The sequence below is a fragment of the Lonchura striata genome, chromosome 17 (genome assembly GCF_050655825.1).
Source record: "Lonchura striata isolate lonStrDom1 chromosome 17, ASM5065582v1, whole genome shotgun sequence".
Lineage (NCBI taxonomy): Eukaryota > Metazoa > Chordata > Aves > Passeriformes > Estrildidae > Lonchura > Lonchura striata.
This window is the reverse complement of record NC_140719.1, coordinates 1,536,639-1,561,816: the sequence shown is the minus strand read 5'-3', so window position 1 is coordinate 1,561,816 and position 25,178 is coordinate 1,536,639. Positions and strand designations below refer to the sequence as shown.

At 58.3% G+C, this 25,178-nt stretch overlaps 3 protein-coding genes across 12 annotated transcripts in view; 2 read left to right on the top strand and 1 right to left on the bottom strand.

The window, feature by feature from the left end:
- Window positions 1-8,997, top strand: part of LOC110472232 (ectonucleoside triphosphate diphosphohydrolase 8) — a 10,042-nt gene extending 1,045 nt beyond the window's left edge. For 2 of the 3 annotated variants that reach the window (XM_085593700.1, XM_077787943.2), the window contains exons 3-10: window positions 527-644; window positions 1,088-1,238; window positions 2,214-2,373; window positions 4,022-4,255; window positions 5,423-5,695; window positions 6,281-6,391; window positions 7,216-7,353; window positions 7,900-8,997. In XM_085593700.1, the coding sequence (XP_085449826.1) occupies window positions 527-644; window positions 1,088-1,238; window positions 2,214-2,373; window positions 4,022-4,255; window positions 5,423-5,695; window positions 6,281-6,391; window positions 7,216-7,353; window positions 7,900-8,082 (1,368 nt within the window). In that variant the 3' untranslated portion in view covers window positions 8,083-8,997. Of the gene's footprint in view, window positions 1-526; window positions 645-1,087; window positions 1,239-2,213; window positions 2,374-4,021; window positions 4,256-5,422; window positions 5,956-6,280; window positions 6,392-7,215; window positions 7,354-7,899 lie in introns of those variants that run through there. The other variant, XM_085593699.1, reaches the window with a different exon arrangement.
- LOC110472231 (ectonucleoside triphosphate diphosphohydrolase 8) overlaps window positions 1-16,617 on the bottom strand; it is a 19,518-nt gene extending 2,901 nt beyond the window's left edge. The window contains exons 1-10 of one of the 5 annotated variants that reach the window (XM_085593693.1): window positions 16,196-16,617; window positions 15,056-15,200; window positions 14,307-14,424; window positions 13,516-13,666; window positions 12,861-13,020; window positions 12,106-12,336; window positions 11,349-11,609; window positions 10,891-11,001; window positions 10,478-10,615; window positions 9,774-10,154 (exon numbers count right to left, since the gene is read on the bottom strand). In XM_085593693.1, the coding sequence (XP_085449819.1) occupies window positions 9,945-10,154; window positions 10,478-10,615; window positions 10,891-11,001; window positions 11,349-11,609; window positions 12,106-12,336; window positions 12,861-13,020; window positions 13,516-13,666; window positions 14,307-14,424; window positions 15,056-15,181 (1,506 nt within the window). In that variant the 5' untranslated portion in view covers window positions 15,182-15,200; window positions 16,196-16,617 and the 3' untranslated portion in view covers window positions 9,774-9,944. Of the gene's footprint in view, window positions 1-9,773; window positions 10,155-10,477; window positions 10,616-10,890; window positions 11,002-11,348; window positions 11,610-12,105; window positions 12,337-12,860; window positions 13,021-13,515; window positions 13,667-14,306; window positions 14,425-15,055; window positions 15,201-15,668; window positions 15,825-16,195 lie in introns of those variants that run through there. The other 4 variants (XM_085593694.1, XM_077787871.2, XM_085593692.1 and 1 more) reach the window with 4 other exon arrangements.
- LOC110472229 (ectonucleoside triphosphate diphosphohydrolase 8) lies at window positions 15,877-25,178 on the top strand. 4 transcript variants are annotated; one of them, XM_085593701.1, is made up of 10 exons: window positions 15,877-16,032; window positions 19,434-19,556; window positions 19,980-20,097; window positions 20,738-20,888; window positions 21,384-21,543; window positions 22,065-22,295; window positions 22,792-23,052; window positions 23,466-23,576; window positions 23,731-23,865; window positions 24,703-25,178. In XM_085593701.1, the coding sequence occupies exons 2-10, from the start codon at window positions 19,446-19,448 to the stop codon at window positions 24,892-24,894; spliced, it is 1,470 nt and encodes a 489-aa protein (XP_085449827.1). In that variant the 5' UTR covers window positions 15,877-16,032; window positions 19,434-19,445; the 3' UTR covers window positions 24,895-25,178. The 4 variants fall into 4 exon arrangements, with proteins under 4 accessions (XP_085449827.1, XP_077643990.2, XP_085449829.1 ...); XM_077787864.2 differs by lacking the exon at window positions 15,877-16,032 and adding an exon at window positions 16,650-16,778; XM_085593703.1 differs by lacking the exon at window positions 15,877-16,032 and adding an exon at window positions 16,658-16,778 and having other exon boundaries at window positions 22,792-22,881.

Below are 25,178 nucleotides of genomic sequence, written 5' to 3'. Positions count from 1 at the left end.
GCTCGGTGTGCCCTTTGTTCCTGCCAGCTCCCCCCAGTCCGTCCCTACCCCCAGAGCATGGCACAAACATCCTGCCGTGCCCCGGGCATGGCATCCCACCCTGCTGAGAGGGCGGGCAGGGCTTTGGCTGGGGCAAGGTTTTTTGGGGCAGGGGCAGGTGCCTGAGTGCTCCTGGAGAGGCCCTGCCGCGCTGCCCATGGCGTAGCAGGGAGCCCCAAGGTGGGGCCAGTGCGGCCACAAAAGGTGTGTGACCATGAAAGAAAATGAAACAGCATGAGGAAACAGCAGGAAATGTTTGTGTGAGTTGGCATCGCAGCACAGAGCTCAGGAGAGGGAATGAAGTCCCTTCGTCACTGCGGGGGGCTGAGGCCACCGCTCTGCTCTGCCACAGCACAGCTGATGGTTTTTGTGCCTCAGACATGGGTTTGGGGGAATCTTTTGGCCTCACTGCCCTGGCAGGGCCACAGTGGGGCCAGGGCCAGGCTGCTGCTCCCCCACCTTGACTCTGTGTTGGTTTCCCTTGCAGTATGGGATGGTGTTTGATGCGGGCTCATCCCACACCTCCCTGTTTGTGTACGAGTGGGATTCAGACAAGGAGAACGACACCGGAGTGGTCAGCCAGACCTTGGCCTGTCATGTCCAGGGTCAGTATCCCCCTGCCATGGGCTCTGTCCTGCCCTGTCCCAGTGGTGACCTGGCTGGACAGCCCTGTCCCTCGGGCTGGCACTGTGGGCACAGGGGGGCTGTGGCTGTGGCTGGGGGTCCCTAAGCCCCAGGGCCATCAGCACCGTGTGGTGCCAATGCACTGGGGGGACTGAAGCACATGAATGGTGAATCAGTTTTTGTTCCTCCATCTTGGGGTGCCCCTAGCTGCTGTCCTGGCTGGAGAAGGTGTCACCTATAGTGACTGGGGACACTGCTGAAAGCACGGGGACACGGGAGAGGAATGGATGTGTGAGTCAGGTCTCAGGGGACCCTAGAAAAGTACCTTTGTTGCTAAGAGGTGACAGCCCTCCCTGCCCTCTTGCTCCTGCAGCCCTGACCCAAGCCATTTCCATCAGCCTGTCCCATCCTGACTCTTTTTCAGGGCAAGGCATATCAAGCTATGCCAACAATCCTCCTGAAGCTGGCAATTCCCTGAGGGAGTGCTTGGCTAAAGCCTTGGAGGTTATTCCTGCTGAGAAGCAGAGGGATGTCCCAGCTTATCTTGGAGCAACAGCTGGCATGAGGTTACTGAGGTACTGCTGGGGGCAGGGGGTGGCAGCAGTGACAGAGCTGCAAACAGCCAGTGCCAGGACAGTCCCTGCACAGGGCCAGGACCTCCGCTCCCACACTGCCATGAGCAAACGACTGGGGAGGGAGGAGAGGGGGAAAAGGCAGCTTAGAGACACAGGGAGGGCTGAACTGTCCCGGGCATTTGTCTGTTAGGACATCCCAGGATGGTGCTGCATGCCCAGTTCTAAGCAAGAAATGTTTTTCACAGCTTTGTTTGCTCTTCATTATTCCTTAATAACAAGGGGGTTGGGATGCTAGCAGATGTGTCACCTACCCGGGTGGGTAGGTGCTGGTGGGGCAGAGGTAGGAGGCGACAAAGTGCTGCAGGTCCTGTCCTCACCTTTCAGCAGCCCATATTAGCTCTCCTCGAAGGGCAGCCTGCATTTCATGGCTCTTGGTTTTATGGCTGCAGATAGCTCACATTATTTCTGTGCCCTGGCAATCAGACCTGGGAAGGAGCTGGGCCATAGCCTGAAGGTTGCTCACTTCAGAGAGCAAGAACAGCCCTGAGACATCTTCCCCATTGAGAGATCTGAACCCAGCCTGGAACCTTCCTGAAAAATCCCTGGAGGTCAGCAACCAGCCCTGTCTTGGGCACAGCCAGGGGGTAATGTTCAAACGCAGGTCCTGCAGCACAACCCTCTCCAGCTCCCAGCACTCAGGCAGGGAAGGGTGGCCTGGGAAGGCTCTGGGTGACTGGGATCAAGCTGCACTGCAGGGGAGGGGTTGCTGTTGCTCCTAGATTGGCAATGCCAAGCTGAGACAGCTGCATTTTACCTTGGATGAGCAGCTCAGAGAAGCCATGTGGCAGAAAACCCTTTCAGACAGACTGCTTGTTGCAAAAACTGGCAGTATGTGGAACTGGGAGAGAACCAGATTTTCTCTGTGTTTCCTCTGTTGTAGTTGGATACGTGTCCTGTCCTTTGCATCCTTCCTAGGGAACAGAACAGCTCAGCAACAGAGGAAATCCTGGCTGAGGTCGCTGAAACCATGCAGGAGTACCCTGTGGCATTCAAAGGGGCTCGGATCCTTACAGGAGAGGAAGAGGGTGCCTATGGCTGGATCACCATCAACTACCTGCTGGACTCCTTCACCAAGGTGGGACAGGGGTGAAACACCCTTTGCTATACAGCTTTTCTCATTTTCCTCAAGCTTTCTCAGTGTAGGAGGGGTCAGGGTTAGTGGCTTTTGGGAATGATCCAAGGGAAGGAGACACATCCTCTGGTTTGCCCAGTGAGTGAGGAGGGAGAGTCAGGAATGAGGGTGTCTGTTGAGAGCTCAGGGCAGCCTCCACAGCAGGAGCTCAGAGGGTCTCGGGGTCTGTGAGGCCAGTGCAGCACAGCTGGGCTCTGTCCCCCTGCCTGGGAAGCGCTGGGACACTCCAGCTGGAGCTCAGAGCAAAGCTCTGGCCCAGCCCTGACACAGCTCGCTGTGGTGCTGGCAGCGTCGGGCTCCTGGGGGGCTGCTGGGCAGTCTTGGATAGAAATCCTTCCTCCTGCATCAGACCCTGCAGCCTCCCTGGGAAGGGCAAGTCCCTGGGCAGCTGCCACCAGCACTTTGGCCCGGGTGTGGTGACTCAGAACCAGGTGAGCCCACAGCACATCAGCCCCTGCTGAGCTCCACCTCTGCGTGGCTCTGATAAATATCCCAGCTGGCTGGGCAGGGAGGCTAGGGGGGCCCACATGCTGGCACGCAAATGAAAAATTAAAACTTTATCATTTTCATAAAGATTTGTAGGGAAATGGTAATTTTGTTTTTCTATTTTTAGTGCTGGGCGCACACCGGGATTTTTCTCGCTGCAGGGATCTCTCTTTAAAGAGCATGTGCACCCCTTGGGGATTTCTGATTATTTTTATTATTTTGCACTAATTTATATATATATAGACTCCTACAATAGGTTTATGTATATTTATTTCGTTGATTTCGAGTTACAATTTACAGTTGGCTCTTTGTATAGAGAACTTGCTAATTACTTTGGGGTTTTTTTTGCAGACTTCTTTTCTTAGTTTTAGAGTTTAAGGGCCCCTCTTATTTTTTTACTTTGGAGACTACATTATTTTTTCCTTGGCTGGGACACTTTTATAAGCACAGTAGAGTTAATAGACTAAACAGCATATTTATTCATGTTAGTAAGCTATTACCAGTACACCTTACTTAAATCTAGATGGATTTTTTACCTTGTTAAATAAGTGTCTCTTAATGCTTTACTATGTATATTTGATAAGGAGGTTAACACAGCTATTTGCTGTAGTATTCTTTAATTTTAAATTAGCAATACGAAGGATAATTTTAAACGTATTTTAACTAATATTAATAAAACTATAATGGGGTGACACAACTTATTAAAAATCTTATTTGTAGTTGGTGACTATCTAAAGATTATATCTTACTAGTGATTATTTGCATACTGTTTTATCTTTTGCAGACTTTTGGTTATTTCTTTAGTATTGTGATAAATAGTAACTAGGGTTTTGGGTGGTTTTTTTTGCTTTTTTTGATTTTTTTTTAATTTTTAATAGGTCCTGGTGTTTAGTTAATTGTTTTACTAATGTGAGGTCTATTTTAATAGGAGTGGGTGATAGTTTCAGAAAATCTAGATGGATTTTCTACCCTGTTAAATTTTACTCTGTTTCAATGCAGAGACCCATTGAATTTAATCCCAATATCCTGTTGTCTTCCATGGGATGAGAATTCTGCTCAGGACATTCTGTGCTAACCCACTTTCTCTCCTGGCTCTCGTTGGCAGTACTCTCCCAAAGCACACACGTGGCTTCATCCAGAGGCAGCCAACATTTTTGGGGCACTGGATCTTGGAGGAGCATCCACTCAAATCACCTTTATGCCCGAAGGTTCAGTACTGAGGCAGAATGAAGCCTCTGAGTTCACCCTGTACGGGTACAGACACAACATCTACACTCACAGCTACCTCTGCTACGGGCAGGACGAGATGCTGCAGCGGCTGGCCAAGGAATTAATTGTGGTGAGAGGCTGCTGAGGCCTGGCCTGTCGTGATGCCAGCCACACACCTGCTAATGCACAAAGGAAGGACAGGCAGGGCTCTTCTGAGAGCCATCAGCGAGGATTGAGAGCAAGGACAGACTCCTTGGATCATGGCAGGGCAAATGTGGAGAGGAGCAGGGGTGTAATGGAATCCCAGACTGGTTTGGGTTGCAAGGGACTTTAAAAATCATCTTGTTCCACCCCCTGCCATGGGCAGGGACACCTTCCACTATCCCAGGCTGCCTCGTCCAACCTGGCCTTGGACATTTCCATGGATGGGGAAAATGTCAAAAGGGGCAGTTTGGGATCTTCTGGGCTTCACATGGGGTGTGCAGAAATGCACGACCAGGCTCTTCTCAAAGGTGCAAACTGCCAGGACAAGAGGCAAGGGGCACAAGCTGGAACATCTGAGCTTCCAACCAGACAAAGGGGACAAGTTTTCCCCAGTAGGGATGATTAGATATTGGAATAAGACCCAGAAATGCTGTAGAGTCATTGTCTCTGGAGATCCTCAGAACTGGATGGGTCGAGGCTTTGAACAGCCTGCTCTGTCTAGTTGATGCCTTAACAAGAGGGTTGTCACAGGGAACCTACAGCTCCCTTAAACCTCAGGTACTCTTCACAACCTGAGAAACATGAGCTGAAGAACTCTCTTAGGCCAATTTTTGGAAGGTCAGAGGTGAAGAGCATCTTCATGGAGCTGCACCTCACCAGCAGAGCAGCCTTGGTGATCCAGAAGGGTTTGCCCTGGTTGTATGGCCAGGAAAGTTCCACACTGTGACCCTGGATGAAGTTGGAGCTAGAACCAGAGCTAGAGCTGGTTTTAGAAGTTTGAGCTGGTTTTAGTTTTGGCCTCTCTAAAGCTAGAGAGGGTTTTACATGTCCCCAGAAATGATCCTTCTGGGCAGAGCAGAGACATGCTGGGTCCTTGAAACTAGGCCTCTGTGGGAGAGGGAATGAGATAAAGCAGAGTGAGAATTGGTGCTGGGTTCATGCTGGGACAGCCAACTAGAGCAGGACCGAAGGGCAGGAGGGCCTTTCCCTGCCGAGGAATTGGGAATGCTGGAATGCTTTGGGGAGATGCTGGCTGTGTCCACACGCAGCCAGGAGGTTCCAGAGGAGCTGCAGCTGCATTTTGCTGTCCTAGGAGTCGTCCCCCAGCAGCCGAGTCCGTCACCCCTGCTACCCAGAGGGCTACGAGGAGACCGTGCGGCTGTCCTCCTTCCGCGCCAGCCCCTGCACGGCCGGCAGCGACCCGCGCCTGCCCCTGGGCGACGGCGCCGCCACCCTGGAGGGCAGGGGCGATGCCAGCGGCTGCCGGGCAGCCCTCAGGAAGCTCTTCAACTTCTCGGCGTGCGGCCAGAGCCAGGACTGCGCCTTTGACGGCGTCTACCAGCCCCCGCTCCGGGGGAAATTCATTGTAAGAAAAATCCGTCCTCCCACCTCGGAAAGGCGTCCCCGGTGCTGGGCTGTCCCCGCTGCCCCACAGCGTTGTCACCTCCCTGCAGGGAACAGGGGCAAGAGGTTCCCCAAGCACCAGTGCCAGAGGGCACACTGGGCATTGCTGTTGGATGGTTTTCCAGCCAAATGTCCAAATGGGACCGTGCAGAGAATCATCAAACCCCAGACTGGTCTGGGTTGGAAGGGAACTTCAAGCTCATCTTGACCGCCCTGCCATGGGTAGGGACACTTCCCACTTATCCCAGGGTGCTCCAAGCTCTGTCCAACCTGGCCTTGGACACTCCCATGGATTTGTTAAAAAACAGGGTTTGTCAATAAGAATTGAGGCTTCAAGCAAGGCTCTGGCTGTGCTGGCCGTGCTGCTGTCACCAGCAGGCACCAAGCCCCAGCCCATCACTTGCTGGGACAGGCACAGGGACAACAGTGCCCCAGGACTACCTGGGGAGGGACAGAGCCCATGAAGGAAAGCCCCACCTCCTGCTTCAGGCAGCCACCGGGGGTGCCCCACTGCAGCTCATCAGTGCTTCTGTCTGTCGCCTTTCAGGCCTTCTCTGCCTTCTACTACAACTTCAAGTTCCTGAACCTGACGGAGGGGCAGCCGCTGGCCGTGGTCAGACAGGCCATCGAGGGGCTCTGCACAAGGAGCTGGGAGGATGTACGTTCCTCAGGATGGAAGCTGTGTGGAACATTCAGAAGCAAAGGGGTCCTGGGGTGGGGGGAGGGAGTGGGGACCCCTCAGGGCAAGGCTCTCAGGTTCTGAGCTGTGTCCTACACAGCAGAGCCACCTCTGAGCTCTGGGGGGAGCTGGGACTGTCCTGTGCCCACTCCTTGCTCGTTCCTTGGGAAAAGGGCAGATAGGGCAGGCAAGGGCAACAAGCAGCTGGGGTTGGAGGTGGGGATGGGGATGGGGATGGGTATGCCAGGGAGGATGGTGAGAGCAGAGCCAACTGCTGGCACCATGCTGGAGACAAGTCAAATCTTGGAATCATAGGATTCCAGACTGGTTTGGTTGGGAAGGCTGATCTTGTTCCACATCCCTGACATGGGCAGGGACCCCTTCCACTAGACCAGGTTGCTCTAAGCTCATCCAATCTGGCCTTGAGCATTGCCAGGAACAGAGCAGCCATAGCTCCTCTGGGCAATAAATGGGGGTGGATAAGCCCAGAAATGTGCCAGCACTACCATGGGGCAGAGAGCAGGAGACCCTTGCATGAAAAAGCTGGGATGGGAGAACTGGGGCAGGAGGAGCTACAATAAGCTGCAATATGTGCCTCTGTTTCCATGTGGAGTGTAAATCCTCCCCAGAGGAGTTGCCCTGCATAGAGAGGTTCAAAATCACTGCCTGGCCCAGGAGTCTCTTCCTGGAGGTTAGTGACTGTGGAGACACTGCCGCTTGTGCAGCACATTTCAGGGCTTTGTCTCTGCACAGAAATGGCCTGTCAATAACTGCCCTTCATCCCCAAACACTCCCCACCCCAGCTCTCTTCCAGCTACCCCAAAGAGAATCCCAAGAGACTGCCGAAATACTGTGCCAATGCCAACTACATCCTCACACTCCTCCTCGACGCCTACAAGTTCAACGAGACCAGCTGGAACAATATCTTCTTCCAGATGAAGGTGGGCAGCGCTCCCAGCCTGTGAGGGGGAGCAGAGGCAGTCCCAGAGGAGAGCAAGCCCCATGCTGGGGTGCTGGGGGAGAACCAGCCCATGTTGGGGTGCTTGGGAGAGCCCAGACCCTATGTGGGAGTGCTAGGGAGAGCCAGCTTCCACCCTGGGGTGCTCTGGGGGAGCCAGCCCCTGTGCTGGGGTCCTGGGAGGGAGCCAGCCCCCGTTTTGGGGTGCTGGGGAGAGCCAGCCCCGGTTTTGAGGTGCTGGGGAGAGCCAGCCCCCGTGTAGGGTGCTGGGGAGAACCAGCCCCATGCTGGGGTGCTGAGAAGAGTCAGACCCCACATTGGGGTGGTTGGGAGGAGCCAGCCCCCGTGTAGGGTGCTGGGGAGAACCAGCCCCATGTGGGTGCTGGGGAGCAGCGGTGCAGAGCCCTGCTGCCCCATCCAGCTGTGGGCACAGCTGCTGCACGCCATGAGGGCAGAGCAGCGGCGGGCGGGCGGCCGGGGGCAGCAGTGGCTCTCCTGCAGGGCTGACCCCGTCCCCTCTCTCGGGCAGGCCGGGGGTGCTGAGCTGGGCTGGACGCTGGGGTACATGCTGAACCTCACCAACGTGGTCCCGGCCGAGGCGCCGGCCAGGCTGAAGGGCCACAGGGCTCCCCTGTGGGCTGCAGCCATCACCTTCATCATCCTCACTCTCATCCTGGGGCTCGCTGCCCTGCTCCTGCAGCTGTGGGTGTAGCAGCCTGGCCGCTCGGGAGCCCAGCGGGGACAGACTGGGCCTGTGCTGCTGAGCACAGTCACCTCCACAGCTCCAAAAGCTGGGGTCTGCTTTTCCATGGGCCTGGCCCCCAGTGTGCAGACAGGCACTCACTGAAGTTTCCAGAGGAGCTCCACTCCCATGGAGACACAACGGGATCAGCCTGCAGGAGCCTCGGGCAAGCCTGTGTGCCTCCTGTCACTGCTCTGCGTGTTACAGACATGGCTCCATCCCACCAGCTGGCCCTGGGGTGTGCAGGGCCAGCCTGGCCGTGGGACAGTGCCCCAGTGCCAGCCTGGCAGGGCACAGTGCAGGCAGCTGGGGACAGGGTGCTCCATGGAATGCCAGCTCTGAGCACAGTCACCGAGAGCCAGGCGGGTCCCTGCCAGGTCTGCCAGTCTGAGGGATGCTCTGTGGGACCCCAGCAGGGTCTGTGGCTGGGGCTTATGTGCAGATGGTCTTGGAGAAAGAACACCCCCAGTCAGAAGTGTGGTCCCTGCCCCTCCAGAGAGTCCATCTCATCATCTCATCACCGTGTCACGTCACGTCACCTGATCATCACATCTCACCACTCATCTCATCCTCTTCCTTTCCACCTGAATAAAGGGATTGGTGTTCCTCAGTGCCTTCCTGGAGACAGCACTGTCCCACCAGCAGAAGGCCTGGAGCCCATGGGTGTCAGGATGAGGCTCCAGCAGGCTGTGAGGCCTGCCCTGCATGTGGCTGAGCTGGGTCCTGCCCACAGCCTTTGCCTTTGGTTCTGCTCATTTTTACCTGCTCTGTGGATGATTCTTGTTGTTGTCTGTGTTCCCACAGTGAGGAACAGACCTTTGGTCTCCCTGTGGAATGCTGGGCACCTCACAGTTCTTCCCATCCAAATAAACATTATAAAAGGCAGCACATGGGGAAATGCCTGCTACTTTGCTCCCAAATCATTGTGATTTTATTACTTCTGTCTCCCAGGTAAGGGCTGGTGATGGCGGAGACTTGGGGGAGGCAATGAATCTATGGGAGTTGTCACTGCAGACACTGAGGTGTCTGCTGGACCTTGCAGTGGAGCCAACAGGGCACAAGGACAGGCCTTTTCCTTCTCTGAGGTGTCTCAACTCACCCATCACTTGGCTGCCAGTGAGACTCCCCAAAAATGTATGGGGGACCCTGTGAGTTGCCTCTGCCATGTCCCAGCAGTGTGCCCAAGTCACCCTGTGTTGACAAGGGAAGATGAGCAGTCTGCCAGGCATGGGGCAGACAGGTGGGGTACCAGTGGACTGGAGAGAAACCTCATGCAGGAGAGGAGGGAGCTGTGCCACCCCCTGCTCAAAGGGCTTCCCAGTCCTGGGCAGAGCCCTGTCAACCAGGCCAGAGTCCCAAACATTCCCAAAACCACGGCTCCTGGTGCTGGCACTGGCCATGGGAGATGCAGACCCTGGCCCTGGGATGGGGCAGGATGTGTGTGTCCCACCCGTGTCCCACCCAGGGCTTCTGCTGTGGGCTGTAACCAGCCCTGTGACAGTTCCACTGCTGCCAGACCCCCCAGGCCCCTTCTCCAGCCACCCCACAGCATGGTGGTCCCCAGGCTCCAGCGCTGAGCCCCTGCCCTGCGTGGCCAAGCCATCCCTCCTGGAGCATCTCCAACCAGCAGCACAGGGAAAGGAGAACAGAGAGCACACAGCTATGAGGAGGGTGTTTTACAGCTGTGCCAGTTCCAGCTCGCCAGGTCAGGACTCAGGGACCCTCAGGACACGTTCATGGCCTCTGGGCACACAGGGGTGATTCTTGGGACCCAGCTCCTTGCAGAGTGTCGCAGGAGGACTCGGGCCTGGCAGCCTCTGGAGGCAGTGCTGCTACAGCTGCTCATAGCCTGAGGAGTTTCTCTGGCAGCACGTGGCTGTGAGCAGGCAGAAGCTGAGGATGAGCATGATGGCCAGCAGAACTGTGGCTGCTATCCAGATGCTTCTCGGGAGCTCTGTGACTGCTGTGGGAGGGTCCGAGGGGATCATGTTGGTGAGATTGAGCATGTAACCCAGAGTCCAGCCCACATCTGTGTTAGCAACCTGTGCAGACAGACAGGGAAGAGGGATGGGAAAGGCTGCAAAGTGCCAGGCAAACTAGGGAAGAGCCTGCACCCCCAGGTCCTGCTCCACAACCACCATTTCTGCGCCCACTTTGGGCTGCAAAGGCCATAAACTGGGAGAGAGCACGAAGTGCCAGGCCAGATGTGCCAGCAGCTGCATGAGTGTAGCTCAAGAGCTGCCCTGGGTATGGGCAGTGGGGCTGTGCTGCCCTGCTATTCCCCGTCCCCAGCAGCAGCAGGGTGGGCACAAGGCACTTCCTGGCACAAAGTGTGGAAGCTGGGTGCTGCTGGACACTCTCCTACCTGCCGGACGAAGTGGATGTTAGGCCATGTTGTGCTGTTGAATTTGTAGCCTTGCAGGAGGAGGATGAGGGTGTAGGAGCTGGCTGAGCAGGCGTCACGGATCTGGGTCCTGCTCGCTGTGGGGAACAACTCCTGCACCTGCAGAGGTGGGAGAACAGGGGGAGGCTGGACACAGAGCGGCGCTGGATGTGCCCACACTGGGGAACAGCCCCTCAGTGCAGCTGGGAGCAAAGACCAGCAGAGCAAAGAGACCCGGGGGGCTGCAGGCTGCTCTCCCATCTCTCTCCAGGTGCAGAGACTTTTGTGCTCACCCTGGCTCTCTACAGCTGACCACAGCAGAGGATGGGCAGTGGATGAGCCTTCAGGCTGCCCAGTGAAACACAGGTGAAACACAATCCTGGGCAGAATCTCACCTGTTCCCAGCTGCTGTTGCATATCTTCCTGATGGTGGCATTGACCAAGCTCAGGGACTGCCCTCCTGTCAGGTTCAGAAAGTGAAGGCTGTGATAAAACCCTGAGAAGGCCTGTGGGTGTCAAGACCAAAGGTGACAGGTCAGTGAAGCACTCAGGCCACTGATGGCCCCACTGCTATGCAGGGGCCCCTGTAAGGGGACAATCACCGCAAGATGCTGGCAATGACCCTGTGGGAAGGAGCTCGGGAATGCTGCCCACACAGACAGGGAATGGTATTGGGAGAGCCGAGGTCTGGGGCTGCCTGGCAGCAAGGTCAGCACCCCCTGTGTCTCCATGTGTCAGGCACAACCCAGCTCCCAGGGCTGGCACTACTCAGACACTTGCAGAGCAGTTTTCCAGGGACTATGCCCCAAAATCCCATTGGCCCTCCCCAGGCGCGGGGCCGGAGGCTGCTTACGAAGAAGTGTCCCTGCACGGGGGGCTGATAGACCCCATTGAACCCGCACGGCCCCGGCGCCCCGCAGTTGAAGTTGAAGAGTCTCCGGACGACCGTGTGACACGTGGTTGGGTCCCCTGTCCCCGTCACCCTGAGGACAACGTCAGGCCTGACTGAGCTTGGCGCACGCACGCAGGGGCTGTTGTAGAGCTCTGCCACGGTAATGGTCTCCAGGTACCCTTTGGGGTAGCAGGGGTGGGAGATCTGGGCACGCAAGGTGTCCTGGAGAGAGATGGAGCCAATCATGGGGCTGCCATGCCACTGAGACCCTTCCCACAGCCCATCCCAAAAAGCAGCACCTACACCCCAGGAGCGCTGGATGCACCCCACCTGTGAGCTCCCCGAGAATCCCTGGCTCCCACAGCACTGGGCTCTGGCTCTGTCCCCAGGCTGTTGTGCAGGGCCTGTGCTGGGGAACCTCTCCCTGGGCAGAAATGGAGCAAGGCCAAGAGAATGGTGACAGCAGAAAAACTACACATACAGCTGGGCTTGGGAAATTACAAAAAATGCCACTGCATGTCAGGGTGTGGGGAGAAGGGAGCCCTGCCTGGCAACCACCACCACCTTTCACCCAAAAGAGGCAATTTATTGCTTCCCTCGATAAAATCCAAGGCTCTGCCAATTCCCAGCTCTGTGCCCACGGGCACGCCCAACACTGCAGGGGGAGATGTGCCATGGCACTGGGAGATGGCTGAGGAGCCCCCGTGCCCCGTGGCACCTGGTGCAGAGCTGCCAGCAGCATCTTCAGGGCCTGGCTCTGCCCGTAGCACAGGTAGCTGTGGCTGTACAGGGAGTAGTTGGTGCCGTACAGCCGGAAGAACACGGACGTGTTCCTGTCCTCCACGGGCACCTCGGGCTGGAAGGTGATCTGCGTCGAGGCACCGCCAAGGTCCAGAGCTCCCACAACCTTGGCGTCCTGGGGATGTTCCCATTTATCTGGAAACGAGCACTGGCCCAACACGCAGCAAGGGTTAGGATGAACTGCAGGCACTCACACTCACACTCCCTTCCCTCCAGGAGTTTGGGGCTCAGAAGCCCCAGAGGCACCTTCCACATCCCGCTGGCTCCCTGTTTTACCCCTGCCTGCCCACATCCTCCTCACAGACACTTCCACGGAGCACTGAGGTGCGGCCTCTTGGCTGCTGCACATCTGCTGGCATCCAGACACTTTGATCAGGGAAAAAGGAACTCTCTGTCCCAAAGCCTGCTCCCGCTGCCCTGTCCCTGGGATCCCAAAATCCACCTGTGTGTCAGCACACGAGAGCACAGGGCCAGGCTGAGCTGCACGCAAAGACCCTGTTAATCACATTAAGGGGGTGGAATCTGCAGCCCACCACCACAGGGGACATTTGGATGGGTGACCAGTGCCCCAGAGCTCCATTCTTCCCTCCTCTGCAAATAGGGAAAGCCAGCTGTAGCTCAGACAGGGACCTTCTGCCCACTGCCCCTCCCCTGCCCTCTCCCCAGCTGCACCTTGACCAGTGTCTCCAGCAGGTAGTTGACAGTGATCCAGCCAAAGGAGCCCTCCTCGCTCCCCGTCAGGATCCGAGCTCCGCGGAAATCCACAGGGTACTCCCCAATGGCCTTGGACACCTCGGCCAAGACCTGCTCGGCCTTGGTGCCGTTCTCCTCCCTGCCAGCAAAAGCACAAACACCTCAGGTGCTGCAGGCCTGGCTGGCAGCTCTGGCAGCGGGGCTGGCACTGAGAGGCTGCTGCGCCCTGCCCAGGAGCTGCTCCGAGACATCTCTCCAGCACCTCCCTGCCTGCAGGTGGCTCCTGCAAACCCCAAATCCCTCACCCGGGGCCTTGGGAATCTCCCTAAAACCGCTGCCTGCAGGCTCTGCTGGAGCCCTGGGAAAGTTCGTGCCACTCTGGCAAAGGGGGCTCATCCCCTCTGGGGCTGCTGCCGGGCTGGCTCTGCAGAGGGCCGGGCGCGTCCCCCGGGCACGGCCAGCGGCTCTCCCGGCACCCCGCAGCACCGTGGCCAGGGCTGCTCTGCCCATCCCCACGGCCTGGCCGGGCAGCACCCCTGTGGCCCGGCCCGTGTGCCTCGGTGCCAGCCCCGGCTCCGGCGCGGCGCAGGAGCGCCGGGGAGGGCGGCAGGCGCCGGCCTGGCCGTGCCGGTACCTCAGCAGCCGCATGCCGGCCGTGGCCCCCAGGTACGTGGGGGTCTCCCGCTGCTGCTCGGCCGGGACGATCTTCATGGCCCTGTCCAGGCAAGGCTTCAGGCTGGCGCCAGCCCCCACGGGCTCGTCTGCGTAGCTGGAGATGCCAGGTCCTGCCACAGGGAACCGGTGATGGAGAGAGCCCAGCGCCACCCCGGAGGGACAGCACAGCCGGGGACATGTTCACCCATTCCCCCGAGAGCTCTCCTGGCCTGCTCTGACACACCCAGGTGTCCCAGCCATAGCCCCAGCCCTGCTCGCTTTGGAGCTGCAGATACCAAAATGCCAACTGCTGCCCCAGGAGCTGTCAGGCACCACCTCGGTGCAGACACCGCATTGCTAAGGGACTTGTGCAGAGCTTTGGGGAGGCCCTGTGGGCACACAAAGCCGCACATAATGAAACAAGGTGTGGGCAGATGTGTTAAGAAGAGCCAAGGAAGCCGAGGCAGGGGAGAAGGAGCACAGGGCACATCCGGCTTCCCAGGCTGTGAGGTGATGCCTGTCTGGATAGGACTGGCTGCAGGACCTGAGCTAAGTGAGGGCCCAATTCCTCCCCCACCTCTGCACCTCTCAATGGCTGTAGGGCTCCCTCAGGTGCAGACGATCCCCTGACCCTTTCCTGTGATTCCTGACAGAGCAATCTCCCTTCAGCCCAGAGCAGGCTGAAAGACTCGGCTCAGTGACGGTGCTGTGAGAGTTTGGGACAGCGATCCAGGAGGCCGGGAGAGAGGAAGGGCAGATCCCAGCACTCACCAGCCACAGAGCAGGCCTCCACCTGGGACACAATGCCGGTGTCGTTCTCCTTGTCCGCGGGCCACCGGTAGATGTAGAGGGACGTGTGTGTGGAGCCAGCGTCAAACACCAGACCGTACTGGGGAGGAGAGGGGACACGGGGCTCGGGGCGCACCAAGTGCCATGGGGGTTTCTGAGAGCTTCTACTCTTGCTTCCCATGTACGACTGTGAGCAGCAGAGGTCTGCACATCACCCTCCCTTCAGCAGCCCTGCTCCACCTCTAACAGCCCCGGGTTTGCCACTCCAGTGAGTCACACGAAGGACACGCAGGTCAGTGGGGTGATCGCAGAGCAGGGAGGCATCCGAGCATGGCCCAAAGGGCTCAAGCTGCTCCCAGGTCTTTGCCAAATCTCACAAAACCTGACGTTTTTTATCAGACCAGCAGCAGAAAGCAGAAGGGAAGAGGGGCCTGAACCCAGCAGGTGACCTGGATATCTGAAAACAGGGAGGAGAGTGACTGTGGTGGCAGATGGATCAACTGTGGAGAGAAGGGTGCACTTCTCTCTTCCATCCTTACCAAGCAACCAGAACCGTGGTTTGGGGGAGGTTGATCTGCCCAGTGCCACCTTGATGAGGCTAAGTCCTGTAAAGCTGACCTGGTTATGGGGAAACTCGCAAGCTGGGAGGAAGGTGGGTCTGATGGAAGAAGTCCAGGTAGAAAGGGGTTGATGGCATTCCCAGGCTCCCCCAGTTCTCACTGGACACCTACTTTGATCCTGGTAGGAAGGACAGCATCCTTTGCCGGGATCAGGACCAGGACGAAGACAACCACCGTCAGCAGTCCCAGCACGGCCGCCGAGCCCCAGCCCACCGGCCTGAGCAGGCGCGGCGCCATCGATGGGCGCTGGGGAGGTCTGCAGGAAGGGATGGATTGGGGAGGGGTCACTGCGGAGGGATGGTCTTTGGGAGGTCTGGGGCAGGCGCGGTCTCTAGGAGGAGGGTCTGCAGAGAGGGACTGTGGCCAGGGGCGGCTTTTGGGAGGAGGGTGTGTGGGGAGGGAGGGTCTTTAGGAGGAGGGTTTGGGGGGAGGGATGGTCTTTGGGAGGATCTATGGAACGGGGCATCTTTGGGAGGGTCTGTGTGAAGGGATGGTTTTGGGAGGGTCTGCGAGGAGGAGGGGACTTTGCCAGAGGAGCCCCGAGCGGCCGTCCTCTGCCCCGAGCCTCCAGCCCCTCCGGAGGTCCACTTCTCCCTGCAGCTTACCCCCACCCCCTAAGTGACCCCTGGGACACGAGCTGGGCGGGTGGGGAGACTGTGAACTTGTCTGGCCCCGAGCCGCCAGGGGTGAAGCTCCCGCCTGCCGCGGTCCGGCCGTCCCGTACCTGTGCCCGGAGCCCTCTCCGTCCCTCCGTGGGGCGGCGATGGGGCACAGCCCGTTCCTCGCCGGCTCCGGGCCCAGCCCGCCCCGGCAGAGCAGAGTGAAGCGAAAGCGAAGCTGAGCCGCTCTCGGACGTCCGGGGCCGGCCCCGGCCGGGGCGGGCTCTGGGCGCTGCCGCGGGCGGAGGGAGCGGGGAGCTCGGGGCTGCCGCTGCCCGCGCCGGACAGCCGGCCCCGGCCTGCCTGGCTCCTGCCTTCCCCTCCCTGGCTGTACCCTGCCTGTCCTCCTGCTTGTACCTTCCTTGTACCCTGCCTGCTCCCTGCCTTTCACTGGCTGTGCCTCTCCCTGCGCCCCTGCCCTATCTGCCGGTACGTCTGCCTGCATCTCTGCCCGTACCCTGCCCGCTCCCTGCCCGCACTGTCCCAAAGCCACGGCACTCTGGCCATGGACAGCTGCTGGCTACGGGGTCAGACGGGACCCTGGCAATGGGGCCCCTTGGCAATGGCTCTAACCGTGGGGACAGTTCGGTACCTGCCTGTGGGGATGGATCCCACGTGGATGGCTGTGGGGACAGCTCTTCACCAGCCAGGTCTTTCCTGTTTCTGTCCCGAGCCCCGCTGCCAGCCTGGCTCGGTCTGCAGCAGGACAGTGGGGGTCCTGCAGAGCCGGGTGACGGCAGGGTGGCAGCAGGGTGACCGGACAGGCTCAGCCCCTCACGGCGTTTGTGCCGCAGGTCTGGCAGGGGTGTCTGAGGCTCCCGGAGCTCAGCAGCGCCAGGCGCTCGCCGGCTCCGGGGGCAGGGGCTGCCTGGGATCTCCCCCGCTTATCCCGGCGGGCAGCGCAGCGCCCCCGCTCCCGGGCTGAGCGCGCCAGGCTGTCCCGCTCCTCCAGCAGCGAAGTGGTTAATCCCGGATGCTCTTTCGACCCCGGCTGTCCAGCCCCAGCCCCGCTGCCTCCCGGACAAGCGCTCTCCGGGGCACGTTGCTGGTCCGGGGCCAAGGGGAAGGCGGTGCCGGCGGGGCAGCCTTTGTCCCGGGGCGGGCTCCCAGCTCCAGGTGCGCGCTGAGCCCGGGGCGAGCGCGGCGGTGCCGGAGCGGCGGCCGGAGCCGACGGGGTGAGCCGGGGCCGGGGGCTGCTGCCCCGCGGTGGAGCTGGACTGGGAGCGGGCCCTGGGCAGCAGCGGGGGCGGTACTGCGGGGAACCACGCTCCGTGGGCCGGTGCGGGAGGACGAGAGGGCCGGGGCGACCTCTCGCCGCACGAGGTTCCCAGGTGCAGGGGGCAGTGGGGAACGGAGGGGACAGAGGCCAGGCATGGAGGGCACTGCCAAGCCCCAGTGTTGGTGCGAGGTGGGATGCAGGGAACTGCTCTGCCTGGCAAGGATGCTCCTGGCATCCATAGTCACCCCCCTAGAACATTCAGAGCCCTTTTGGCTTTCAAATCTCAGATGTGCCCAGTGGGGAGTCAGCTCCCCATTGTCCTGAGCAACAGGCAGGTGAGATCCAGCAGTAGCTCTGAGCCTTTTGCCCCAATTTTTGAGTCCCTGCTCCCTGTGCACAAGGGATGCTGCAAGTGAGGGATGTCCCACAGGTCATTTTCAAGCCATTTGTCATGGCCAGTCCTGCACAAACAAGTGCAGACTTGGTCCAGCTGCTGGGCACAGCTGGAAACTTTCCACACCTGCAAATGAGCAGGCACTGTGCAGCGTCGTGCCTCCTCTGCAGCTCTGGAGGCATCAGCACCACTCTCCTGTCCTGCTGCTCCCTGATCCTGCACGGATGGTAGCAGGCACTGGAGCTGGCCAGCCCCAGGATGCCACAGAAAGCCTGGGCAGATCGATCAGCTTCTCACATTGTTTCCCACCCACTGGGCTCCCTTTCTGTGTCCTGTTCTCCTGCCTGGGACAGCTGGCTCTGTGCTGCCTTTGGGTGTTGCCCCCTGTCCAGTCAAAACAGGAATTAGTCCCTAGCAGAGCAGGAGGAGCCCATTTCCTACCCTCTCCTGCACGCAGAACAGTGCAATTTGTCACCAATTCATGTCCTTCCATTTCACAGTGCCTTGCATGGAATTTTCCAGGATGTAGGCTGGGCTGCAGACTTTTCCCATTGCTTTGTTTGTTACCTGGAGCAGATGAATCAAATCCTAACGGTGCAGCTATATTTGGACAAACTCCATCAGGGCTGGTAGGACTGCAGATATGGTAGGACTGGAGACATAGTTAAGTGGCTGTCTTGGTGGTGGTGGGTTAATGATTGGAGTCTGAGATCACTTTGAATCAATAACCACTTTAATATCTCAAAGAGGTCCTTAATGATTCCCTGTTCCTATGACAGGGATTAATCAGCTGATTCCATACAATCCCTCCTGGCCATAGCCACTGTAGAGGGAAGGCTCCTGGCTTATAGGACAAGGTCTGATAAGGAATTTTGGTGGCCCCACATCCTATGACATGGGCCCGAAGAACAGCTGCTGTTCATCATTGTGCATCTCATGCCATGCAGGAGATTGGTCACCATTGCCAGAGATGCTGACTCCAAAACAGGAATCAGCATCTCCTTTGACCCTGCCATAGGTGTTTCCTCTCCACTGACCTGGGAAAAGGGCAGGGGAATTTCTCAGAGTTTGTATGCACTCACAGGAGAATTGTGTAGCCAAGTGACAGCTCCAGGTTCCACCCAAAGCACTGGTGGGGTTAAACCACATCTCTGGTGCCCAGAGCTCTCAGGCCATCTGCAGATTTTAGATGGAGTGTGAAGCGAGGTCAGCCTCAGCAGGATGCAGCAGGAATCCTGCTTGTGTGGCTCCAGGCACCAGGCAGGGCAGTGCAGGAGGAGGAGGGAGAACTGTACATTTCCAAAAGCACATCTGGACCAGCTGTGAGGTGCTGAGCGCATGGATATCTCAGCTGCCCTGTGCAGAGGCTGTCACAGAGAAGCAGATTCTTTGCTACAATTTCTTAGTGTCTGGCAGCTGTTTCTGCTGGGAGCTGAGCTCTGAAGGGACAAGGGGCAAGCGCTCCAGTCCCCAAGGGGAATCGCTGTGGGCATTCCAGCCTGCCTGTGTGCCCAGATCAGCAGTAGTGTCCTGCCTCTGCCCTCCTGCCTGTCCTTGGGGCTGCAGGAGAGGTGTGAGGATCACACCAGGCATGGACACTGTCCCTGCGCATCTCTGACATGCTGTGGCATCAGCAAGACCTGGGCCAGGCAGGAGACACACAGCTGTTTCTCTGCCTGGAGCATAGAGGACCCTCTCAGGGACAATCTGGGCTCCTGGGCAACAGATGTGACCTGGTCCCAAGTGTTCTGGGATGGGTTTTGAGGTGGCAGCATGTAGGTGCTGGAAGGATATGGCTCTGCACCCCAGAGGGGATGGTAACACTGGTACCCTGCTCCCAGCTTGGAACTCCAGCTAGCCATGGCTGGGCTGTGCCAGTGATGTTGCTGTGAAGGAAGATGCTGACTTGCCAGCTAGGCAACAGCTTGAGCAGGGTTGGGGCCCAGGCACAGAGGCACCTGAGGGACTGCAGGTGAGAAGGCAGTGCTGAAAAAGCTGTATTGAAAATCTCCAAGAAGGGAGCGCTCAGAATGGCAGGGTGTCCCAACTCGGAGTCTGCCAACAGCCCTACTGGGGTGGGTCCAGAGGAGCCTGTGGATATTATCCTCTTCCATGCTAAGAGCCACCATGCAGCAGAGAATGGCTTCATTGTCAGGAAGGGCAGAGTGCCATACCCATCCATGAGGTGTGAGCTGGGGGCTGGGGCTGTCCTTGCAGGTTGGAGGAGGAATGGACTCCAAAGCCAAGGCTGGTCTCTTGGCAGCCACCTGTGTCTGCAGCATCATCGCCCTCATTCTGAGCGTCGTGAATGTGAAGGATGTGCTTCTGCTCCCTACCAAGGTAAGGTCCTTGGGAGGAGCGAAGCTCTCACCTGGCTGCTGGCTACCGTTGGGTGTTGGGTTTTGCCCAGGTTTCAGGCAGGCTGTGCTATTTGTCACCAACGTGGGGACAACAACCTGCAGAGACTGGAGTGGGTCTGGCAGTATTTGGTCACTGTGCCTGGCCCCACAGCACATGCAGCTCTTTCATCCCAAAGCACTGCCAGCTCCAGGGGCTTGGGATGGATCCTTGTCCCCAGCACAGCTCAAAACTGCAATGCCACCAGACTTTTTCTGTCCTGGTGACCACCAGGTTTGTTTGGCCACTCAAGGCTCCCCTGCCCACCAGGACCTCCGATGGCTCTCCTGGAGCTTCTGTCACTCACTCTGAAGCAGGTGATCCTGGTCTGCAACCTTGACACCTCATGTCCCCTCTCCTCCCCAGTACGGTCTGGTGTTTGACGCTGGCTCCACACACACGTCCCTCTACATCTACCGGTGGCCCGCGGACAAGGAGAACGACACCGGCATTGTGTCCCAGGTGGAGGCCTGCTCTGTGGCTGGTGAGTGCTGGGATCTGCCCTTCCTCTCTCCCGGCCTCCTGGATCGCTGTCCCAAACTCTCACAGCACCGTCACTGAGCCGAGTCTTTCAGCCTGCTCTGGGCTGAAGGGAGATTGCTCTGTCAGGAATCACAGGAAAGGGTCAGGGGATCGTCTGCACCTGAGGGAGCCCTACAGCCATTGAGAGGTGCAGAGGTGGGGGAGGAATTGGGCCCTCACTTAGCTCAGGTCCTGCAGCCAGTCCTATCCAGACAGGCATCACCTCACAGCCTGGGAAGCCGGATGTGCCCTGTGCTCCTTCTCCCCTGCCTCGGCTTCCTTGGCTCTTCTTAACACATCTGCCCACACCTTGTTTCATTATGTGAGGCTTTGTGTGCCCACAGGGCCTCCCCAAAGCTCTGCACAAGTCCCTTAGCAATGCGGTGTCTGCACCGAGGTGGTGCCTGACAGCTCCTGGGGCAGCAGTTGGCATTTTGGTATCTGCAGCTCCAAAGCGAGCAGGGCTGGGGCTATGGCTGGGACACCTGGGTGTGTCAGAGCAGGCCAGGAGAGCTCTCGGGGGAATGGGTGAACATGTCCCCGGCTGTGCTGTCCCTCCGGGGTGGCGCTGGGCTCTCTCCATCACCGGTTCCCTGTGGCAGGACCTGGCATCTCCAGCTACGCAGACGAGCCCGCGGGGGCTGGCGCCAGCCTGAAGCCTTGCCTGGACAGGGCCATGAAGATCGTCCCGGCCGAGCAGCAGCGGGAGACCCCCACGTACCTGGGGGCCACGGCCGGCATGCGGCTGCTGAGGTACCGGCACGGCCAGGCCGGCGCCTGCCGCCCTCCCCGGCGCTCCTGCGCCGCGCCGGAGCCGGGGCTGGCACCGAGGCACACGGGCCGGGCCACAGGGGTGCTACCCGGCCAGGCCGTGGGGATGGGCAGAGCAGCCCTGGCCACGGTGCTGCGGGGTGCCGGGAGAGCCGCTGGCCGTGCCCGGGGGACGCGCCCGGCCCTCTGCAGAGCCAGCCCGGCAGCAGCCCCAGAGGGGATGAGCCCCCTTTGCCAGAGTGGCACGAACTTTCCCAGGGCTCCAGCAGAGCCTGCAGGCAGCGGTTTTAGGGAGATTCCCAAGGCCCCGGGTGAGGGATTTGGGGTTTGCAGGAGCCACCTGCAGGCAGGGAGGTGCTGGAGAGATGTCTCGGAGCAGCTCCTGGGCAGGGCGCAGCAGCCTCTCAGTGCCAGCCCCGCTGCCAGAGCTGCCAGCCAGGCCTGCAGCACCTGAGGTGTTTGTGCTTTTGCTGGCAGGGAGGAGAACGGCACCAAGGCCGAGCAGGTCTTGGCCGAGGTGTCCAAGGCCATTGGGGAGTACCCTGTGGATTTCCGCGGAGCTCGGATCCTGACGGGGAGCGAGGAGGGCTCCTTTGGCTGGATCACTGTCAACTACCTGCTGGAGACACTGGTCAAGGTGCAGCTGGGGAGAGGGCAGGGGAGGGGCAGTGGGCAGAAGGTCCCTGTCTGAGCTACAGCTGGCTTTCCCTATTTGCAGAGGAGGGAAGAATGGAGCTCTGGGGCACTGGTCACCCATCCAAATGTCCCCTGTGGTGGTGGGCTGCAGATTCCACCCCCTTAATGTGATTAACAGGGTCTTTGCGTGCAGCTCAGCCTGGCCCTGTGCTCTCGTGTGCTGACACGCAGGTGGATTTTGGGATCCCAGGGACAGGCCAGAGGGAGCAGGCTCTGGGACAGAGAGTTCCTTTTTCCCTCAAAGTGTCTGGATGCCAGCAGATGTGCAGCAGCCAAGAGGCCGCACCTCAGTGCTCTGTGGAAGTGTCTGTGAGGAGGATGTGGGCAGGCAGGGGTAAAACAGGGAGCCAGCGGGATGTGGAAGGTGCCTCTGGGGCTTCTGAGCCCCAAACTCCTGGAGGGAAGGGAGTGTGAGTGTGAGTGCCTGCAGTTCATCCTAACCCTTGCTGCGTGTTGGGCCAGTGCTCGTTTCCAGATAAATGGGAACATCCCCAGGACGCCAAGGTTGTGGGAGCTCTGGACCTTGGCGGTGCCTCGACGCAGATCACCTTCCAGCCCGAGGTGCCCGTGGAGGACAGGAACACGTCCGTGTTCTTCCGGCTGTACGGCACCAACTACTCCCTGTACAGCCACAGCTACCTGTGCTACGGGCAGAGCCAGGCCCTGAAGATGCTGCTGGCAGCTCTGCACCAGGTGCCACGGGGCACGGGGGCTCCTCAGCCATCTCCCAGTGCCATGGCACATCTCCCCCTGCAGTGTTGGGCGTGCCCGTGGGCACAGAGCTGGGAATTGGCAGAGCCTTGGATTTTATCGAGGGAAGCAATAAATTGCCTCTTTTGGGTGAAAGGTGGTGGTGGTTGCCAGGCAGGGCTCCCTTCTCCCCACACCCTGACATGCAGTGGCATTTTTTGTAATTTCCCAAGCCCAGCTGTATGTGTAGTTTTTCTGCTGTCACCATTCTCTTGGCCTTGCTCCATTTCTGCCCAGGGAGAGGTTCCCCAGCACAGGCCCTGCACAACAGCCTGGGGACAGAGCCAGAGCCCAGTGCTGTGGGAGCCAGGGATTCTCGGGGAGCTCACAGGTGGGGTGCATCCAGCGCTCCTGGGGTGTAGGTGCTGCTTTTTGGGATGGGCTGCGGGAAGGGTCTCAGTGGCATGGCAGCCCCATGATTGGCTCCATCTCTCTCCAGGACACCTTGCGTGCCCAGATCTCCCACCCCTGCTACCCCAAAGGGTACCTGGAGACCATCACCGTGGCAGAGCTCTACAACAGCCCCTGCGTGCGTGCGCCAAGCTCAGTCAGGCCTGACGTTGTCCTCAGGGTGACGGGGACAGGGGACCCAACCACGTGTCACACGGTCGTCCAGAGTCTCTTCAACTTCAGCTGCGGGGCGCCGGGGCCGTGCGGGTTCAATGGGGTCTATCAGCCCCCCGTGCAGGGACACTTCTTCGTAAGCAGCCTCCGGCCCCGCGCCTGGGGAGGGTGAAGGCAGAGACTGGGAGTCTCCACTGCCACTGATTGTGGAAAGGGGTGGGGAGAGAGCGATCCTCAGTGCTGGTTCTATCTGTAAACCTTTTCTATGCTCAGAGGTGGCTTCTGGCTCCTGCCATGTCCCAGCCTTCCTTGAGAGAAATGGCAAGACCTTGTCTGAGGAAGCCTGTCTGTGCTTGCTCAGAGTGCCAGAGCAGCCCAAGGGTTGTGAGTCTGCTCTGCTCTGAGACTTTCTGCTAAACCCTCAAGGGGGTGCCAGATGCAGAACTCTGAGAATTACTTCGGACTCTCTCCCCAGGGAAGAGAGGTACCTGGTTCTTTTCTCAAGTGAGGAAGGAGTTGTGTTTTTCACCATGTTCCCTTGTCCCCCAGGCCTTTGCTGGGTTCTACCACACCTTCAGCTTCCTGAACCTGACCCACAAACAGTCTCCGAGTGAAGTCAACACTGCAGTCGTGTCCTTCTGCAGGAGGAACTGGGAAGAGGTGAGAGCCCTGTGGAGGGAAGCCAGCAGTCTTGTGCATATCTTGTCCTAAATCTCTGCCCTTGGAGCACAAGCCCTGCTGTTCCCTGGGCTAGGGAGGGTTTCTGAGCCTCTCTTTCATTCCCTGCTGCACTGTGTCCCTGGTGGCCTCACAGCTGGTGCGGAGCTTCCCTCAGCATTTGAAGTACCTGCACACCTACTGCTCCATGGCCTTTTACATCCTGACGCTGCTGCTCGATGGCTACAAGTTCAACAAGAACACCTGGAGCAACATCCACTTCAGCAGGCAGGTAAACACCTGTGGGCAGCAGGAGAGCATGGACATGTTCAGGAGCAGCATCTCTGGAGTCCTCTGTGCCAGAGATGTGTCCCTGTTTCATGACTGCTCCCCAGGGACCCCAGGACAGCTTTGCTCTCAGCCACCCCCAAACCTCTGACCCAGTTCATGTCTCACTTTCCCTGCTGTGAATTTAACTGATTTTAAAGGGGTCAGGGAAAAGCAGAGCAGTATTTGGCCAGTTTGGTCTCTGACATTCTTATCAAAGGTGATGGTGGCCCCATGACCACTTTGAACCAGAGTATGGCCTGACCAGAATATTTCCAGCAAGAGGAGACAGCCTCAAGTTGTGCCAGCAGAACCTTAGTTAGGTACTAGGAATGGTTTTCTTCATGGAAATGAGTCACCATCCCAGGAAGGGTTCAAACAACATGTGGATGTGGTGGCACTTGAGGACACAGCTTAGTAATGAACATGGTGGTGGTGCTGGGTTGATGGCTGGACTCCATGATCTGAAAAGTCTTTTCTGACTTTACTGACTCTGCAGCCAAATTACAAGGATTATGGGGATGGAGCAAAGCCCAGATCCAAAATCATGTGCAGGTCACAGAGGCAGACCTGGATCACAACAGTCACCCATGTTCAGCTGTCCCTTAGTCGTGGGGGAGCAGGGAGAGGAAAGCTCTTTGTGCAACTGCTGCTGGCAAGATCAGGTTCACCACAGCCTGGTCCCTATGTGAAACGGCAGCTGGGACAGCTCACGGGAGAGGTGACCCTCAGCCCCTCACACCAAGCTGCTGATGCCTGGGAGAGGTGCTTTTGGATGATGTCCTGTGCTGTCTCCCCTCAGGCAGCAAACACAGACATCGGGTGGACACTGGGCTTCATGCTGAACATGACCAACATGATTCCTGCCGAGGCTCTGCAGCATGTCAAGGTCCACCAGCCCAGCCTGTGGGCAGGGGCTGTCTCCTTCCTTGTATTGGCCATTGTGGCAGGCCTGGTGTCTGTTTTCCTACACTGTTTCTGGAAAACAAAGTAGGTCCCTGCCTCCTGACTAGAGGCATCCTGCCTACTGAACCAGGCAGAGAAGTGGTGCAGAAGAGGTGGAAAGTCGAGAAGAATGAAGGCATTAGACTCATCTGCATTGCTCAGGAGAGCTGACTGGGTCATCTCTGTGAATGTGGAAGATAACTTAATCTCTCTACAAGAGGAAGACTCCTTTACTCTGACTACCAAAAGCTGATTGAGACTTGCTGGCTGGATGAAACCAGAAAAATTCAAACTAGAAATAAAATCAGTTTTGTTTTTCAAATATGAATGTCA